At 40.2% G+C, this 15916-nt stretch overlaps 1 protein-coding gene across 1 annotated transcript in view; it reads left to right on the forward strand.

Annotated features, from left to right (window-relative positions):
- The window catches only part of LOC134751707 (zinc finger protein 28 homolog), a 38507-nt gene that overhangs the window by 4215 nt on the left and 18376 nt on the right, over window positions 1-15916 (forward strand). The window contains exons 6-16 of the mRNA XM_063687152.1: window positions 166-221; window positions 1790-1977; window positions 2015-2184; window positions 2580-2702; window positions 4106-4189; window positions 5056-5153; window positions 6230-6296; window positions 7479-7616; window positions 8648-8723; window positions 9047-9170; window positions 12871-12988. Coding sequence (XP_063543222.1) covers window positions 166-221; window positions 1790-1977; window positions 2015-2184; window positions 2580-2702; window positions 4106-4189; window positions 5056-5153; window positions 6230-6296; window positions 7479-7616; window positions 8648-8723; window positions 9047-9170; window positions 12871-12988 — 1242 coding nt within the window. The remainder of the gene's footprint in view (window positions 1-165; window positions 222-1789; window positions 1978-2014; window positions 2185-2579; window positions 2703-4105; window positions 4190-5055; window positions 5154-6229; window positions 6297-7478; window positions 7617-8647; window positions 8724-9046; window positions 9171-12870; window positions 12989-15916) is intronic.

Consider the following 15916-nt stretch of genomic DNA (forward strand, 5'->3'; position numbering starts at 1 on the left):
ACCAACAAAGGATCAATTTGGTTAGTAACACATTTTAATCTTACAACTAATGTTAGTAGGTACACACACAAACTTATTAACTATCTACATATTAATAGATTTTTTTAAATATAAATTCAAATTTATAATAATGAGAGCTGATAACAACTATAATTTCTTTTTCAGACTGTTCATACGCCATAGTAACTCAAGAAGATGGCACAAGCGAAGTTACAGAAAAGGTACGTAATACGTAATATACAGGGTGGCTAGTAAATAAGTGCATTTCATTGAGCAATTTTTACTAGGGGACCAACCACGAAATCACGAAAAAAAAATTTACTCTCCCATAGAAAACGGACCAGCCAAAAGGTATGAAACAGCCAAATTTTTTTTCACGATTTCGGGGTTGGTCCCATAGTAAAAGTTGCTCAGTATAATCTCAAAACCTCCCTAGCAACGTTAATGCACATTTTTTTAAGCCACCGTGTATATTTCGTTTGCTGTTACTTGAATTTCAAAATTTCGAGGTCTCATATCTTTATTATGTTTTCTTGTCTTGTTAATTTTCCATCTAACATAATTTTATAATTAATTTTGAATGAATGAATGTTTATTTGCATCAAACAAGCGTATATATACAGGTGTTGCATTTTTGTTTTTGAACGATCCTAGTTTTACCATGACTGGTGTACAAATATTGTTTTTATACTAAATTGACCATGTACAAGATACTATAAACCTAAACTTACAGACTACGATTCTAATTTATAATTTCATGCATAATTTTCCAATTCGATTTTATATAAAATTAATGAATAAGTAGTACAATTGTCGGACATATATCGTTGTCTGAGTACCCATAACACAAGCCTCCTTGGGCTTACCGTGGGACTTAGTCAATCTGTGTAAGAAAGTCCTATAATGTTTATTTTATATATATATTTTTAATATTCGAGTAGGTAATAAAAATTTAACATTACAATTTACATTTCTTTATTAATCATCGACATTAGCCCATATATGTGCCATAAGAACCACCCAAAGAGCCATGGAGAGGAGTATGCTCAACATAAAAAAGATACAAAAATAAAGAGTACATCTATAGGAGAAAAAACAAAGTTACAAGACGCACTAACTCAAGCCCTCAAATTAAAATGGCGGTGGGCAGGACACATCGCACGGTACAAAGACCATAGATGGACAATATTGGCAACGAAATGGAAAGGCCCTATTGGCAAAAGGAAAGTAGGAAAGCCATATAAACGATGGCTGGACGACATAAAAGAAACTGCAGGGAAAGACTGGCTAAACAAAGCGGAAGACAGGCAGAAATGGAGAGAATTGGAGGAGGCCTACACCCAAAGAGGGGTCCAAATTAAACAAATAGATAGTAAATAGAATACATAAACCTAACACTAACTACTAATTATAAGAAACTTACTAACCAATACGCTAAAACTTCTAATGTAAAATAATTGTAAATTGGAAATAAAAGGCTTTTTTTATTTATATTTATTTATTATGTGCCATTCTCAACCAAAAGGGTACTTATTGTCGGCTGTCAATAAGGCGCTATTTCCATATAGCTTCAATTTGAAAATAAACCTTATCGACTAGCGACAATGTGGTACCTTTTGATTGAAAACGTCACATATGCCCATAACTAGTATTTGGTCTGGACTCCTTGAGGTTCCAGGCTCACTCTCCTACTAATATTAATGCATAGGAGCGAGTTTTATTCAGTGAGTCAAAAACGACCCAATGGGCATATATGGGTTAGACATGTATCAACATCTATACATTACAGAAATCAGGCGAGCAGTCATCATACGTGTTACAAAAATCTGGCGACCAATCAATGTTTGATGTCAGCCTGTTATCATCATTGGAAGACAGCGGAGGTGAAAATGAGACCGAAGCCAGCACAAACCAGTACATTGTTGGGAAACTGGAGATACTGAGCGAAAGGGAAGACGAAGACGACGAGGAACGTAAGTGAGATAGAAATAATGTGGGTAAATGGGTATGTGAGGGATCGTACTGTACTACAACAGTCGGGCGACCAATCAATGTTCGATGTCAGTCTACTATCATCATTGGAAGACAGCGGAGGTGAAAATGAGACTGAAGCCAGCATGAACCAGTACATCGTTGGGAAACTGGAGATACTAAGCGAGAGGGAAGATGAAGACGACGAGGAACGTAAGTGAGATAGAAAATAAATTAAAAAGTTAATATTAGGGAATATTTACACAAGTCGAACTAATCACATCACATAGCTTGTATTACTACTAAGCTGGTACTAGCCGACGAATAACGTAAGTTATAGTATTTTATGCAACTAAGAATAAAGAATAAGAATAAAGATCATTTATTTCAGCTAAATGTTACAGACATACCCTGCACTGCATCATTCTTAAATCTACATATGAGGCATTTTCTATGAAAAGAGACCTTATTGTCGATGGCGCTTACGCCGCACAGCGTCGCGCGGCATTGTATTTATATCGGAGCATCGTTAATAATAGCGTAAGCGCCATCGACAATAAGGTCCCTTTTTATAGAAAATACCACATTTGATGTTATATTTGTTACAGAAACAATAGTGATGTCCGACGAGAACTCCATATTCCGAGTGGTGTCGGGGCAGAAGCTTGTATACAGCGAGTCCGGGCTCGAGCTGCTCAGCGAAGACGCGGACACGCAAGCCGACAGCCAAGGTTCGATTCCAGACGTGGACTTGATTACATTAACACACGACTTGTTATACATACTACACTATTGTTTATCATTTTTAAGATCTAAGATGTGATCTTTAATTGCTTTAAAATAGGCAAGCCTGTACAGTCCGTCCAAGCTAACTTTGCACCAACTTGAACAGCCGGGCTAGCACATGATTGGCGCGAGAGTATCTCGCTGCGACATAGACTACCCGTCCCCCTTTAATTCATACAGTTAGTAAAAGACGGGTAGTCTATCTCGCGGCGAGATACTGTCGCGCCAATCATGTGCTCGGCCTACAGAACAAAGTGAGACAGTGTCATTACAAACGTGATATTTTTAAAGAAATTTGACATTGCAAATGACTCTTACTTTTAAAATTCCAGTTTTTGAAATCTTTTGCTTGCTTGGGTATTCATATTAGCACGAGGATTTAAAAGAGTCCCCGGCAAGTTCGGTTCTCCGTACAAACGTAGTTACGCTCTCATTTTAAAACGAGTAGCTAGATTGCTCTGAAACTTTGTACTTACAATAGTTAATGTCTGTAATTAGTTTATGTAGCTTCAGATACCAAAGTTAAAAAAATACAGCGAATTTAAATTTCTCATACAAAACTTGTTTTTGCTCTATTTCGTTTGTAATTTCATTTATTTATTTCATTTATTTTTCATTTTGTTTTATAATACTAGAGCTATATAAACTAATTACAGTCCTAGATATATCTCATGTCATTATATGTGCAAAGTTTCATTACAATCCAACACGTAGTTTTAAAATGAGAACGTAACTCCGTTTGTATGGGAAGGTGAAATTCGACCGGGCTTGCCGGGGACTCTTAAACAACAACTTTACCCCCTTGTAAAACAATAGTACATTGTGCAACATGGGGCGTAAGTTAAATATTGCAAACGAGAGTATAGTTAAATCGCGACGGCTTGCCGAAGCGATTTATAGACTCGAGTTTGCAATATTATTACGTCCCGAGTTACACACAATGTTTTTCATCACACTTGCGATACAAAAATGAAGTATAAAGACAAAAAACTGTTAATTATAATACTAGAAACCTCATAACTCCCTAGGGAAAACGCTTTTTCTATAGTTCCCGCTAAGCCTGCGTGCAATTCCACATTTACTGAGCGAGTGTAATGAAAATAATTATTTTTACAGTACATATGGTGCTACTTTCTCGCACTAGTGCGTAAAAGAGCACTTTTCGTGCATATGTCGAAAGTTTAAAGGGCCATATGTACTGTAAAACGTTGTACGATACACGTGCGAATAGGTAATTCGCAACTTGTGTCGATTTAAAACACTCCCTGCGGTCGTGTTTTAATTTATCACCACTCGTTACGAATTTCCTTATTTCCGCACTTGTATCGTAAATAACTATTGTTTGCAGATGACGAAGATTCACAAATAGAGCTCCAAGTATCTGGGGATGAAGAGACGGCTAATGCTATTATTGCTGCGGCTCGGGACCAAGGTATAATACATGCAGAGTATTGCAATCATTTGTATTTTATTTAGCCTTCGAGGGGTTCTAAATCGATCATCATCATCATTCAATAGGGTAATTTTAATAACAAAACTTCCGTGAGACACAGACATATTAAATATATTAATAACGGGTCGCTCACGTGTTTTAAGTCGAAAACGCTCGACATGTTTCACTCCGTACCGAGGAGCGTCATCAGGAGCTTGCGTCGACGGTGACGCACCGGCGCAGACTGCGGGCCGCAGCCCTCCGCGCCCGTGCACGAGGCGCGGGCGCCGGTGGCGGCAGGGGGGGGGGGAGGGGGGGGGGCGAGAAACTACCCGAGCGCACGGCATTATTGTCAAATGATGGGTTGCACACAACACTTACGGAGTGAAACATGTCGAGCGTTTTCGACTTAAAACACGTGAGTGACCCGTTATTAATATATTTAATATATTCAATAGGGTAGTTGACATGTTGAATTTTATAACTAAATTTAGTTAAATAGGCCCACAAATGGTCTCGCCGGAAGACCAGCGCTGACTTTAGGGTTAGCATTAAGCTGAGGCCGGACCATTTCGTTGTAAACTAGGTATTTTTTGTTTTAAATATAATTTTTCTTTGTAATACGTTTGTATGAAATGTAGTTAACCATGAATAAATGAATTCTATTCTATTCTATAGAAAGAAAATGAGCAATTTATCACAATAAATTGGAAACTTAAAAAATATAGGGGAATAATAATAATAAAATACAAGACCTCTCGTTGCGTATTTCCTACTTTTCGCACTTGTATCGTAATACATGGAGCGTAAACTTAATGACCGATACAAAAACACCGTGTTTTTCACTCTATTTTATTTCTTCGAAGGTGGTGCATTTATAAAAGTGGAGTCGGGAGAGATGTATCGCGTCAAGTCAGTGCAGAGCAAACCCAAAGAAGACAAGGCAACTGACTTCACTGATCATGTACGTATCTCTGTTGTACAGTCGCCATCAGATATATCGGAGCAGCCGAGGTGTTCACAATATCTGAACACGCACTCTAACGCCCTGACAAAGGCGTGTTCAGATATTTGTGAGCGCCTTAGCCGCTCCGATATATCTGATGGCGACTGTACTTGTTGTTATCCTGTAAAGTCAATGTGGAGAATACCGTCTATCGGGTAAGACCGTCTACATGCTCTTTCGTCATACTCCACTTGCAATCTCAAGGTTTCAACCATGGATGTTGCAGTAAAATGTTTGTGGCTTTTTTTCTTTGGATGCTATAGAATATTATTTTAATTTTATTAATAAAATGTGATGTTTTCAAGCAATATATACCACTTGTCGCTTTTTTTACGAACGACGAAATTTGCTTGTATCTTTATATATAAAGAATTCGTGAATGAATAACCTGCCAGAGCGTCTTTATGGCAAGTAAGTGGGCGTTTTCTAAAATAAATATTGAAAACCTGATTCTCACCGTTCGTGGTGTTTTTGGGTCCTTTCAACTCAGAATCAATGGCAGGATGGAGAATGCTTTCGATTCTGAGTAGAATGAGCCCAAGAACGAATCAGGTTTCCAATATTTATTTTAGAAAACGCCCAACTATGTGGTACAGTTTGCTTGAAAACGACACAAATGGTTTATAGGGGCACCAACACGAAAAGTGACCAAGTTCTAATTATACTTCGAACACATCTAAAAACCGGCCAAGTGCGAGTCGGACTCGCGCACGAAGGGTTCCGTACCATTATCTATAAAAACGGTAAATTTATTCTATTTTTAGTATTTGTTGTTATAGCGGCAACAGAAATACATCATCTGTGAAAATTTTAACTGTCTAGCTATCACGGTTGATGAGATACAGCCTGGTGAGACGGACAGACAGCGGAGTCTTTGTAATAGGGTTCCGTTTTTACCCTATGGGTACGGAACCCTAAAAATGGGCTCCAAAATAGGGCAAAGCCGAGTAAAACCACGGCAGCAGCCCTTCTATGATGAACAAAACTTCCCTCTTCCGTTTTTCTTTCTTTATTTTCAATGGTTTCTTTAAAAGTTGCAGATTGTCGTAAAAGAAGATGGCGTATTTAAGTGTGTGCTGTGCAAGAAGAATAAAGCTAAAGGTTAGTTAAGATTACTATAGTTTGTTAATTAGTTAATTAATTATTATAGTTATATATTATTATAGTTAATTATTTCGAGGCAATTTTACATTTTAATCATTGAGTAATACAGTGTAATTTATATTCACATATTTCAAATTAAGTCGCTTATAATTATATTATAATTATAAGTAGTGTCCGACCGTAGATTCGATTTCGGCCAGTTTCGGCCAAAAAATCATTTTTGGCCGAAGTTTTAGTTTCGGCCAAAAAAACGGCCGAACCTTTCGGCCGGGCCGAAACTTACGAAATGTACCTACTTCGTTCGTTACTTATGAAACTAAATAGGTCATTTTCATGAAAAGGGACCTTATTGTCGATGGCGCTTACGCCGCACAGCGTCGCGCGGCATTCTGTTTATATCGGAGCATCGTTTATAATGGCGTAAGCGCCATTGACAATAAGGTCCCTTTTTATAAAAAATACCACAAATCATGTGACAAGTACCAAAAGTTGAGGAACAAGTAGGACAACAATATTAATATACTGATTTATGTATACAGAAATTAATTGGTTTATTACTATTAGATAACACAATTTCCCTAATGAGGGCGCCACTGGACAGTCGACGCAGTTAATATGTGTATAAAAGCGGTTTTATGACATTTTTTCAACGATTTTATCAAGTCTACAAAAGTTTCGGTTTCGGCCGAAACCAGAGCCAAAGCCGAACGTTCGGTTTCGGCAAGAAAACATGTTTCGGCCGGACACTAGTTTATAATTATCATCCATTTATATTATAGCAAAGATAGATATAACTCTGTAATAGATAGATACAGTCTAAGGAAAAAACGTGCCTCGAAAATCAAGAAAATTTGATTCTCGTTCAGAGGGCGCTACTAGTTTTGGCCTACAGTCGTATAGATGGCGTTGACGGCTTCGTTTGTTATTTAACAATTTTAACGCATATCAGTGAAAGAACATGGGTCAAAAACATAAAAATAATTAATGCAAATAAAAAAAAAACATTTATCTATATTTAAATACATTCTATCGTATTTTTATAAATCTTCATTTTTAGTTTTAAACTGTGTCGACAGATGGCAGTGAATTTACTGGGGTTACAAAATTTACTATGACAGTACCGCTCTAGTATAAGTTACTCTATGATTATAGCGTATTTACGTTTATAATTTTCAACAGGATCCCGTATCGGTCGCTGCGCAGGCGACGCGGACTTCATAATGCGACACATGAGGACACAACACGACGCGCGCGTCTACATCTGTCGCACGTGCGACAAGGTGCTGCGGCGCAGGGACCACTACATCGCGCACGTCGGTTAGTATCACTACAGGTTTACCAAATATGACCGTAGATGGCGCTGTACCGGCAGCGGCAATTTCTACATCGCGCTAATGATTTTTTTATTGGGATTGTATATCCGGGTTTGCGTCGCGATTCAAAATATTGACTCAGGGTAAAGAATAGGGAGCGTGCATAAAATGTAGGCAGCAAGGAGCACAGGAGCAAATCGACAGCCTGTTGTATCGCGGTCGAAATACCGTGTTACGCGTTTCGGTGACTGCCATTCCTCAACCCACCAACGGAGCGGCAGCTGACGTCCACGAGGGTTCCTCATACATAGCCGTTAACCACTATACGAGTTTTCGCCCGGAAGGAGATTGGTCATAGAAATCTGTTCCTGGTCCGCGGTCTATAAATGTAACTGTCAAGTTTAAGCTTCCAATGTAGGCCACAAGATAGCAGAACCTACATTGCACAAGAAACCGGAAGTGAGCTGAAGATGGTAGTACTTGCTTTGGCGTGAAGTGTCAATGTGAAGCTCATGTTTCCGATTCAGGCCACAAGATGGCAGACCCTCTAACGCGCACGTCCCTTATAGGGCCAGATTTGTGTGGCCAACTCTGTTATCCATGTTAAAAAATATTTCGTAACAGCTTCTGAAAAACACAATGGTAAATTCGGAATTGAACTCACGACCTCTTTTGTAGACTACCAGAACTTACAACAATAAAAAAATGGTTGTCTGTAAAATCGGTCATTGATGAAAAGGCCGTAACGTTACCATGGAGATCTGTCTACAACGTTACCATGTAGATCTGTCCACAACGTTACCATGGAGATCTGTCCACAACGTGACACTTTTTCGTGCATGCTACCGGTGTTCATCGATTTATAAAGCCTGACCAGTAATGTATGATCATTGTCAAGAGGGCGCTGTTATTCTCATACAGTTCAGTATAGTATGAAAAAATTAGTTCCAGTGAAATTCCGCAACATGGCACGTGATCATATATTACTGGTCAGGCTTTAAAAACAGAATAAAATAGCGTACACTTTTTTTGCAGCTCAACATTCGAAAGAAAATTCGAGTCAAGACAAAAGCAAATTCCATGAATGCGACGTCTGTCATAAGAAATACAGGTAATTTTATTTATTTATACAATAGAGTCAAAGATATATAAGGAGCGTGCATAAACTGTAGAGGGCAGCACAGGAGACGTCAGATTTTTGGCGCGAGGCTTACGCTACGTTACTCATGTGTAGTTTATGCTTCCAAAGTAGCCCACAAGATGGCAGCACTTGCTTTGGCGTCAATTTACATGTGATGTACATGTTTATGGTTCCGATTCAGGCCACAAGATGGCAGACCCTCCAACACGCACGATCCCTATACAGGCTGGGTAAAAAATAAGTGCATTTTTGTATGAAAAAAATATTTTTTTTGACTAATAACTTATTTTCAGTTCCAAAACTTTACTAGCGGAGCATATGAACTTACACAGCGGGCAGCGACCGTACACATGCCGTGTATGCCACAAGAGCTTCGCTTCCAAATACACGCACCAGTCACATCTCAAGACGCATTTGGTATGTTTATAATACTCGTAACAATACACCAATTTTTGTTTATAGAGTTAACTGGAAAACCTCCAAAATTTGTTTGTAACAAGCCAACTTAATCATAATTATTAAATAAAAAAAAAAAAACAAAGAGGATATAATAGGATAGAGCGGTACTGTCATAGTAAATTCTGTAACCACAGTAAATTCACTGCCATCTATCGACACACTTTAAAACTAAAAATGAAGATTCATAAAAATACGATAAAATGTATTTAAATATGGATAAATGATTTTTTTTTAATTTGCATTAATTATTTTTATATGATTTGACCCATGTCCTTTCACTGATATGCGTTAAAATTGTTTAATAACAAACGAAACCGTCAACGCCCTCTATACGAGAGTAGGCCAAAGGTAGTGGCGCCATCTGATCGAGAATCAAATTTTCGTGATTTTCGAGGCACGTTTTTTCCTTAGACTGTATCTATCTATTACGGAGTTATATCTATTTTTGATATTACAAAGAGGAGCTGTTGCAAAGTATCGAAATTATTTATGGTTAATCTTAGTTACGACCTCGACACACTCCGACGATGAGGTGGAGGCTATGTATGAGGATATCTCCAGAGCCATGCATAGCTCCAAAACTCACTTCACAGTTGTTATGGGGGACTTCAACGCTAAGCTGGGCAAACGAGACGGTGAAGAGCTGAGAGTGGGGCAATTTGGAGTGGGGCGTAGGAATCACCGGGGCCACCTACTGGCTGGTTTCATGGAGAAGGAAGGACTCTATATGATGAACTCCTTCTTCAGGAAACGTGAGCACAGGAAGTGGACCTGGGTGAGCCCTGATGGTGCAACAAGGAATGAGATCGACTTTATCATGTCGACGAAGAAGCAAATATTCAGTGATGTTTCTGTGATCAATTCGGTCAAAACCGGGAGCGATCACCGTATGGTAAGAGGCACACTGAATATTCAATTTAGGCTTGAGAGATCGCGACTGATAAAGTCTACGCTCCGCCCGGCACCGGCCCAGCTCCAAAACCCCGAGAGCTTTCAGCTCGAACTTCAAAACCGGTTCGAATGCCTAGCTAGCGACCTGGACGATTACAACGACGGGTTTGTGGAAGCTGTTCATACGGTCGGGTCCAAGTTCTTCAAGACTCGTCGTACAAGAACCAAGAAACTCGGACTCCACTCTCAAGCTCATGGAGGTGAGGCGTGAGATGATTCTGCAGTCGTCAGGTGACGTTTGTCGTTATAGGCAGCTCAACAGACGGATCTCGAAGTCTCTGAAGCGAGATATACGCCGATTCAATACTAACAGTATTGAAGAGGCTATCAAGCGCAACAGAGGCTCGAAGGTGTTTGCCAGAGATCTGTCTATTGGCCAAAGCCAACTGACAAAACTGAAGACCGACGACGGCAGGATCATCTCATCCAAACCTGAGCTCTTGGGAGAAGTCGAGAAGTTCTATGGACAGTTATACACAACAACCCGAGCACCCGTCGTGGATCTAGCTAGAGACCCTAGAGCTAGACTAACTCGACACTATACCGAAGATATCCCGGACGTCAGCCTGTACGAGATTAGTATGGCTCTCAAACAACTTAAGAATGGCAAAGCCCCAGGTGATGACGGAATTACGGCCGAACTCCTGAAGGCGGGTGGTAAACCAGTCCTTAAGGCCCTTCAGACGCTGTTTAGTTCCGTCATGCGCGAAGGAAAAACGCCGCAAGCGTGGAACAGAAGTGTGGTGGTGCTCTTCTTCAAAAAAGGTGATAACACCTTGCTGAAGAATTATAGACCCATCTCACTTCTGAGCCATGTCTACAAGCTGTTTTCGAGAGTCATCACGAACCGTCTCGCACGCAGGTTTGACGACTTCCAGCCTCCCGAACAAGCAGGTTTCCGTAAAGGCTATAGTACCGTAGACCACATACATGCGTTGCGGCAGGTTATACAGAAGACTGAGGAATATAACCTCCCCCTTTGCCTTGCATTTGTGGACTACGAGAAAGCCTTCGATTCGATCGAGACTTGGGCTGTGCTGCAGTCTCTCCAAAGGTGCCAAATTGACTACCGGTATATCGAAGTGCTGAAGTGTCTGTACGAAAACGCCACCATGTCCGTCCGACTACAGGGCCAGAGCTCGAAGCCTATTCCATTGCAGCGGGGAGTCAGACAAGGAGATGTAATCTCCCCAAAGCTGTTCACCGCTGCATTGGAGGATGCCTTTAAGGTTCTGGACTGGAAAGGACGAGGCATCAATGTAAATGGCGAGTACATCACTCACCTTCGGTTTGCCGATGATATCGTAGTCATGGCTGAGACCATGGAGGACCTCAGTGCGATGCTCGCTGATCTCAGCAGAGTATCTGAACGAGTTGGTCTGAAAATGAACATGGACAAGACGAAGATCATGTCTAACGTCCATGTTGTGCCAACTCCCGTATTAATCGGAGGCTCTGCGCTCGAAGTTGTTGACGATTATGTATACCTAGGACAAACAGTCCAGTTAGGTAGGTCCAACTTCGAGAAAGAGGTCACTCGTCGAATCCGACTCGGTTGGGCAGCGTTCGGGAAGCTCCACAGTATCTTTTCGTCCAAATTGCCGCAGTGTCTTAAGTCAAAAGTCTTTGACCAGTGTGTGTTGCCAGTGATGACATACGGATCTGAGACGTGGGCGCTAACGATGGGCCTCATAAGAAGGCTCAAGGTCACGCAAAGGGCAATGGAGAGAGCTATGCTCGGGGTTTCTCTGCGTGATAGAGTCAGAAATGATGATATCCGCAGTAGAACTAGGGTCACCGATATAGCTCGCAGAATTGCAAACCTTAAGTGGCAGTGGGCGGGGCACATTGCTCGCAGAACTGATGGCCGGTGGGGCCGGAAGGTTCTGGAGTGGCGTCCGCGTACCGGAAGACGAACTGCCGGTAGGCCTCCAACGAGATGGAGCGACGACCTGGTGAAAGTCGCGGGAATTCGGTGGTTGCGAGCGGCACAGGATCGGTCGGAGTGGCGAGCCTTGGGGGAGGCCTATGTCCAGCAGTGGACGTCTATCGGCTGACATGATGATGATGATGATGAATCTTAGTTAAAACTAGCTGTGTAACGATACCGATACCGATATATCGGCCGATACAATCGGCATCGCCGATTTAAATACAGCATACAGCCGATATCACAGTTTGAAAAGCGTAAATACAAAATTATTTGCGCGATTATCTGCTAATAATTTGAATAAACTTTGTTTCTTCAACAAAAATCTACCTAAAGTGAACTTGTGATTGCTTGATGATTACCTAAATAAATGTTTTCATAATCATAATCATAATAATTTATTTATAAAACCAATTTAAACGTCAATAATAAATAATTAATAATAGTGATTTCCCAATAATAGTGATCTAGTTATTAGGTACAAACAGTTTCTTTGATTTTGATTTGGCATTTTTCTTTCTTTTTATTTTTCAGTTTTTCACACTTCACAAAATCGAGTGTCTATTAAACACAAGTTTTATACATAATTAAGTACATTGTTCTTTATATTTTTTATATTTATTAACTAACTAAAAGCCATCGATATCGGTATCGCCGATTATTTATTTCAAAAATCGGTATCGGTTACATCCCTAATTAAAATTAAATCTCAGCGCCCTCTGTGGTGTGCGATTGTTAACTCCATTGACTTGTGTATTAATGGTATACCATTTACAGGACCGTCCCCGACCGTTCAAATGCGAGGCTTGCGGCAAATGTTTCTTCACACTGCAGAACCTCAACCAGCATCACAAGACGCACTCGGGGCTCAAAGAGTTCGAGTGTAACATATGCGGTTAGAACACAATACCTATACCCCAGTTATCTAGGCGTTTTCTAAAATAAATATCGAAAACCTGATTCTTTCAAATCTGGACTTTCTTGGGCTCATTCTACTCAAAATCGACAGCATTCTCCATCCCGCTATTAAAAAAAGATGTCCCAAAATGTCCATTACGTCACATTTTAGTGTGAACAATTTTTTCACATGTAGTTTAAAGTTCGCGCCGAGTCAGCGACGCGAAAGAGTGTTTTTGGTTGCTGGATTGCTTTTTACAGCCAAAAGGTCCCGGCTTAGTCCATTTAGGGTGAACAAATAAATTTTTCTCAAAAATGGACGGCAAAGTCGACGTTGCCGGTTAAAAAGTAGGTCGCGAAGTGCGTTGTTTATGGTCAGTCAAAAAATTAAAAAGTTAAAAACATTGCAGTCTCGATTTCGGGACTGCAATGTTGCATACAAATTCCATTATTTGTCGAGTTCCAAACTTTTTAAAAGTTGAAGTGGCCATATCAAATGCAGGCAAAGGTCCATTGTTTAGACAAATATACGCACAGAGACACATGCATGTCTCCCGCTAGACGCTAGATTAATATCGATGCCCATGTAAACCAGTTTAGTTGCAAATAAACCATCGCTGTGACAATACGCAAATATCTTTAATTTTTGAGAGTATTCAATACCGAACCTTATAGCTATCGAAACATGGTCCATAATCGAACCGGATGGGAATCAAAAGAATAATAAGATAATCACCGGCCGGCCGGCGCGGCGATAACTGGATCGAGTGCAAAGTGTAGTTGTTTACATAAAATCATTGCAATTCTCGGCGGTGAAGTTATTGTCGCGAGTTATAAAAGTGAATAACTTTGTTGTTTTGAGACTTATAACGTTATTTGTTGTTGATCGACATGGCTACACCATCAATAGACGAAATTTCGGTGCAATTAGAAGATATATACAACAGTATCAAGAAAGCGGAAATTAATTACAAAAAATGCCCTAAGGACAGGTTAACCCTTGGTTACGTCAAGGTGCGCATGCAATATATTGACGAGTACTGGTCATCATTTAAGAAATTACATTCCGAGTTACTAAAAATATCAACTGCGGAACAAAGGCAAACTCTGTTATACTTCGTTGAGAATTATTACGATAAATGTGAAGAAAAATACTTGAATCTAAAAACTACGCTTCAAGACCTGTTGGACTTTAACACACCTACACCGGCTGGCACGCCCATGAATATTTCGGCAGTTTCTGGAGATATTAAGACAGTAATGGATGTGAAATTACCTCGTTTGGAATTGCCGAAGTTTTCTGGTGTTTATGAAGAATGGCAGGCATTTGAAGATATTTTTACATCAATAATTCACAATAACCAGTCATTGAGTGACGTGCAGCGGTTTTATTACCTAAAGTCTTGTTTAATCGGAGAAGCCAGCACAACCTTAAAGCATTATAAAGTAGTGGAGAAGAATTACAGACCCGCTTGGGATACATTGAAGAAACGTTACAGTCATAAACGTCTGGTGGTCAATGCAATTCTCAAAAGGCTGTTTTCATCAAAAAAAATGCTGAGTCAATCTCCTAGCCAATTGAAAACATTAGTTGATAATATGAAAGAATGCCTTTACAGCTTTAAAGGTCTGTCGATAAACACTGATACTTGGGATCCCATGCTTATATTCTTAGCGACTCAAAAATTGGATTCAGAGAGCCACAAACAATGGGAGGAGCACGTGAGCCTACAAGAAACTGGGGATCTGCCTACCATCAATGATTTGTTTCACTTCTTGGAGAATAAAATACATACATTGGAACTTACGTCTGCAGCGTCATCGCAAACCAAGACAGTTAAAGAACGATCATTTCACGCTAGTACTATATCCGAAAAAAATTGTCTTTTCTGTCAAGAGGCTCATGCTTTATACCATTGCAAGCAATTTGGGAAATTAGATCCAAGCGAAAGAAGCGAGTTTGCTAAGAATCAAAAATTGTGCTATAATTGTCTCCTGCCAGGACACTCAGTGTTGTTCTGTAAACTAAAGGTATTCTGCAAGGTCTGCCATCGTCGACACCATTCACTCCTCCATCAAAGTAGCTATCAAGGAGTTACGTCAGCAACTGAAGAGAATAGGACAACTGACGTTTCTGCACATGCCAAAATGGAAGAAATCGACGACGGGAGCCAAAACGACGATGAAAGGTTAGAAGATATAGTGGCCAATTTTGCAGCAGATGAATCAGCTGGGCTATTGGCTACGGCGATAGTACCAGTACGAGATACGACGGGAAGGGTGATCCTGCTGCGAGCGTTGGTGGATAAAGGATCACAAGCGACGTTTATCACTGAAAGGGCAACTCAACTATTTAAAGTGAAGAGGGAGTCTGTTAGAGGAAGAATTACGGGCGTGGGCGAAACCAACACGAGGGTGAATCATACCGTCCGATTAGATGTTCTTTCACGATATGAGAATAAATTTAACCTCAATGTAAAGATGTATGTCATGCCTACGCGAGTAACAAAGGTGCTACCTTCCAAAAGGGTACCTATAAATGAAGAGTCAGGTGATTGGGCGCATTTGAAAGATCTCCCTCTAGCAGATCCGACATTTGACAAACCTGGAAGAATAGATTTGCTTCTAGGAGTGAAAGTGTACTCACGAATCTTAAAAGAAAAAATCATCAAGGGTCCACCAGGAAAACCGATTGCTCAGCTAACCAGCCTGGGTTGGATTATCTTCGGAGAAATTGATGAATCAAACTCTCAAGAGGATGTAATCGCAATGCATCATCACTTAGACCTGGATAATATGGTGAAAAACATGTGGGAGTTAGAAACACCTGGTAAAAGAGCATATACAGCAGACGAAAGACTCTGTGAAGAAATATATGAAACACTTCATTCCAGGACTGAAGATGGGAAGTATGTGGTGAAGCTAC

This window comes from Cydia strobilella, chromosome 23 (genome assembly GCF_947568885.1).
Source record: "Cydia strobilella chromosome 23, ilCydStro3.1, whole genome shotgun sequence".
Lineage (NCBI taxonomy): Eukaryota > Metazoa > Arthropoda > Insecta > Lepidoptera > Tortricidae > Cydia > Cydia strobilella.